Below are 4,716 nucleotides of genomic sequence, written 5' to 3'. Positions count from 1 at the left end.
CACAGCAACCTCAAACTCTTGGGCTTAAGCGATTCTCTTGCCTCAGCCTCCCAAGTAGCTGGGACTACAGGCACCTGCCACAACACCCAGTTAATTTTTATTATTGTTGTTGTCGTTGTTTAGCAGGCCTGGTCTAGTTCAAACCTGCCAGCCCTGGTGTATGTGGCCAGCATCCTAACCACTGAGCTATGGGTGCCGAGCCTATTATTATTATTATACATGTGCTGTTCATCGGGGAACTAACTTACCAAAAAACCCGACCTAAAGACATTCTCAGGAATGTATCTGGTCAGGAACCCAGGGACCAACCTCCTGTATACAGTATAATGTTTTGTTTAGTTTTATTTTTGTTTTTGAGGCACAGTCTCACTCTGTCACCCTGGGTAGAGTCCTGTGGCATCATCATAGCTCACAGCAACCTCAAACTCTTGGCCTTTAGCAATCCTTTTGCCTCAGCCTTCTGAGTAACTGGCCCGCCTGCCACTATGCCCAGCTAGTTTTTCTCTGCTTTTAGTAGAGATGAGGTCTCTTTCTTCCTCAGGCTGGTCTTGAACTCTTGACCTTAAGTAATCCACCCGCCTCAGACTCTCAGAGTACTAAGATTACAGGTGTGAGCCACCATGCCCAGCCTACAATGCAATATTTTTAACTATAGTCACCCTACCAGGCAGTGCAACACCAGAACTTATTCTTCAGACTATCTGTAATTTTGTACTTGTTCCTATCCTCCTCCCTTCCACCTCTCAGAGTCATAATCACCTAACCACTATTCTACTCTGTACATCTGTGAGATCAGCTTTTTAAAATTCTGTAAACAGGTGAGAGCATGCACTATTTGTCTCTCTGCATCTGGCTTAACATAATGTCTTCCGGGTTCATCCACATTGCCATAATGTTAGGATTTCATTCTTTCTTTTATCTGTCCCAGCTGCTAGAATCAGAAAGGATTTCATTCTTTTTTTTTTCTTTGAGACAGAGTCGCCCTGGGTAGAGTGTCATGGCGTCACAGCTCACAGCAACTTCAAGTTCTTGGGCTTTAAGCGATTCTCTTGCCTCAGCCTCCCAGTAGCTGGGACTACAGGCGCCTGCCACCACACCCGGCTATTTTTTGGTTGTAGTTGTCGTTGTTTGGCAGGCCTGGGCTAGATTTGAACCTGCCAGCTCCGGTGTATGTGACTGGCGCCCTAGCTACTTAGCTACAGGCGCCGAGCCTCATTCTTTCATTTTCATTATTTCCCTTTTGTTGCGTAAGTGTTTAAGGCTGTGAATTTTTATTATTCATTGCTTTACATGTAGCCCAGAATTTTTGGTATGTAAGTGCCTCATTACCATTGTTTTTCAGAAATTTTATAATTTTGATTTGTATCTTCTGCTTCACTTAATAGTTGTTTAATAGAAGCATTTTTTTGTTTTTGAGAGACAGAGTCTCACTTTGTCGCCCTCAGTAGAGAGCTGTGTGCTGTCACAGCTCACAGCAACCTCCATATCTTGGTCTTAGGAGATTCTCTTGCCTCAGCCTCCCGAGTAGCTGGGACTACAGGTGCCCACCACCCTCAGTATGAGGGGCCGGCGCCCTACCCACTGAGACACAGGTGATGCCCTAATAGAAGTTTTATAATTATTTTTTTTTTGGTTTTTAATTTCTAGGTAGAAATACTTTTTTGGTCTTGTGAGTAATTTCTCATGTTATTCTGATCAACCTAATTATAATTTATGTGATCAGAGAGTGTTAATAATTCTTTTACTTACTGATGAGTTGTCTACCTATTGATCAATATTAAGTGTTCCATATGTGCTTGAAAAGAATTTATATTCTCTATTGTGTAGGTGTAAAACTTAGTACATATCTAAATTTTATCTTATTATACAACATCACCTGTTTGTGTGCTCCTCTTCTTGGATTTCCTGTAATTTCTGATATATAGTTTCATGAATTATAGCATCAAGTATTGTAAGTGCCGTCTGTGTCACACTGAGTGCTTTTCAGCTTAAATTCTTTTTTTTCTTTTTAAGAGACAGAGTCTCACTTTATCACCCTCAGTAGAGTGCCGTGGCAGCATCACACAGCTCACAGCAACCTCCAACTCCTGGGCTTAGGTGATTCTCTTGCCTCGGCCTCCTGAGTAGCAGGGCCCGCCACAAAGCCCAGCTATTTTTGTTGTTGTTGTTGCAGTTTGGCTGGGGCCGGGTTTGAACCCACCACCCTTGATATATGGGGCTGGCACCCTGCCCACTGAGCCACAGGCACTGCCCTCAGCCTAAATTCTTTGACAGCTAGATTGCAAACCTGGTTTTTTATTGTTTCCATGTGCCTAGTCTGCCTTTTTCTATTATTTGTAACCATTCTGAGGATGTGTTGGGATGTTCAGGTTCATGCAGCTGCCTTTACTATGTTCCCTCCTTTGCACTTTTATTTTCTTGCAACTTGATCTTCTGCTTGGACAGAACCATAGTCTCCCTGCGGTGGTGCAGATCTTTGAATCTGGTAGGGGAGTATTTGATGAGGCAAAGAGAGAATGGCCTGTGGTGAGGACCTGGCTGTGTAACTGGCTGGCCTGCCCTAAGTGGTGCTGTTAGTTACGTCAGAGAGGTACCTGCTCATGTGGAGTGAAGTAGTGACTAAGGACTACTCCCTATGTCTGCATCCAGTTTGCCAGCGTCATACTGGCATCTCAGCCCTTCCTTCTGCATTTGCCTCTGCTGTTTCTTAAAAGTTGAATAAGGGCTCAGCACCTGTTGCTCAAGCAGCTAGGGCACCAGCCACATACACCAGAGCTGGCAGGTTTGAATCCAGACCGGGCCTGCAAAACAACAATGATAACTGCAACCAAAATAGCCAGGCATTGTGGCGGGCACCTGTAGTCCCAGCTACTTGGAAGGCAAAGGCAAGAGAATTCCTTAAGCCTAAGAGTTTCGGGTTGCTCTGAGCTGTGATGCCACAGAACACTTCCCAGGGCGACAGCTTAAGACAGCTTAAGACTCTGTCTCAAAAAAAAAAATTTTTTTTTATTTAATAGTTGAATAAGATTGGAGCCTCTTACAAATAAATCCCTGTATTTTGCCTTGTAGGTCTCGTCAAATATGAAAAACTAAGGAAAGCTATAAAATGGGGCATGTTGAGCTCTGAAAGCCCACATGGATAGTGACTTGAAATACTTCATAAATTGTGGCAAACATACAGCATTTGCTTCTGAAGAGGCTGTTCAGATGGAAAATATAAAATTGCTTAAAAAGTTGTGACTGGGAGGGGCAGTGCCTGTGGCTCAAAGGAGTAGCCCCATATGCCGGAGGTAGTGGGTTCCAAGGGCTCCAAGGGCTCCCATATGCCGGAGGTAGTGGGTTCCATGGGCTCCAGCCCCATATGCCGGAGGTAGTGGGTTCAAACCCAGCCCTGGCCAAAAACTCCAAAAAAAAAAAAAAATTGTGACTAGGCTTGGCACCTGTAGCTCAGCGGCTAGGGCGCCATCCACATACCAGCACTGGCAGGTTGGAATCCAGCCCGGGCCTGCTAAACAACAGTGATAACTATAACCAAAAAATAGCTGGGTGTTGTGGCGGGTGCCTGCAGTCCCAGCTACTTGGGAGGCTGAGGCAAGCGAATCACTTAAGCCCAAGAACTTGAGGTTGCTGTTGAGCTGTGACACCATGACACTCTAACCAGAGCAACAGCTTGAGACCCTTGTCTCAAAAAAAAAAAAAAAAAGTTGTGACTGATAGTACCAAATTTTTATGAAGAGATGGATTTTATTCCTTCAACTTAGAACAAACTTTATTTCTGTTTATAAACAATATAGGCTTAGCATGAAAAACTTAGAAATCCAGACAATGAGAAGAATAAGAATTAAACTCCCCACCATAATGCACTTTGCAGTTCACTGTGTTCCATTGGAATAGTGCACTGGCCTGTTAGGGTGTTTCTCACAGTGACATCATGGCAAACTCATTATTTTTTCCAGTTTACCGTAAGGATTAGTACTTTAGTCCTTCACTGAACAGATTTTCTTAATTTTGGTGTTTTTCCTGCAGAAAAATACGAAGATTTAAGTTCTTCAGATGAATCCTACCCCATTCCTCAGAGACAGAGGCCCTGTCGGAAGAAGGGCCTCAGCATCCATGAGGGGCCTCGTGCATTGGCCAGGATCACAGCCATTGGACTTGGAGGGAAGACCCCAACCCCACGGCCTAGCTGTGGTGAGCAATCCACACTTCCTGGGGGCACTTTGCTATGGCATTCCAAGATTCTGTCTTGGTGACAACAGAACTGAGGCTCCTAAAACATGTACAGGTAGTGAGGCTTTTGTACTCAAGCATTTAGACATAAAGGCTGGTTCCAGCAATGGAAATCTATTAGTCATGGCCTAGCTCTTGGTTTGGTTTAACTCCTTGACTTTCCTTTTTTTGTTTTTTGAGACAGAGTCTCACTATGTCCCCCTTGGTAGAGTGCCATGGTATCACAGCTCATAGCAACTTCAAGCGATTCTCTTGCCTCAGCCTCCCAAGTAGCTGGGACTACAGGTGCCTGCCATAACACCCAGCTATTTTTTGTTGCAGTTTGGCTAGTGCCGGGTTCGAACCTGCCAGCCTCGGTATATGGGGCCAGCGCCCTACCCACGGAGCCACAGGTGCCCTCCCTGACTTTCCTTTTCATTGGTTGGTTATTAGAAATAGAACTTTCGGCTCGACGCCTATAGCTCAACCGGCTAAGGTGCCAGCCAC

The 4,716-nt window shown here is 44.7% G+C and overlaps 1 protein-coding gene across 3 annotated transcripts in view; it reads left to right on the top strand.

The window, feature by feature from the left end:
- The window catches only part of ANKS3 (ankyrin repeat and sterile alpha motif domain containing 3), a 37,635-nt gene that overhangs the window by 25,875 nt on the left and 7,044 nt on the right, over nucleotides 1–4,716 (top strand). For all 3 annotated transcript variants that reach the window (XM_012805795.2, XM_012805793.2, XM_012805796.2), the window contains exon 7: nucleotides 4,027–4,191. In XM_012805795.2, the coding sequence (XP_012661249.1) occupies nucleotides 4,027–4,191 (165 nt within the window). The remainder of the gene's footprint in view (nucleotides 1–4,026; nucleotides 4,192–4,716) is intronic.

The sequence above is a fragment of the Otolemur garnettii genome, unplaced genomic scaffold (assembly GCF_000181295.1).
Source record: "Otolemur garnettii isolate 467f Iridium unplaced genomic scaffold, OtoGar3 scaffold00044, whole genome shotgun sequence".
Taxonomy (NCBI): Eukaryota; Metazoa; Chordata; class Mammalia; order Primates; family Galagidae; genus Otolemur; species Otolemur garnettii.
Note: the sequence above shows the minus strand (reverse complement) of the source record. Positions and strands in the feature narration are given on the sequence as shown.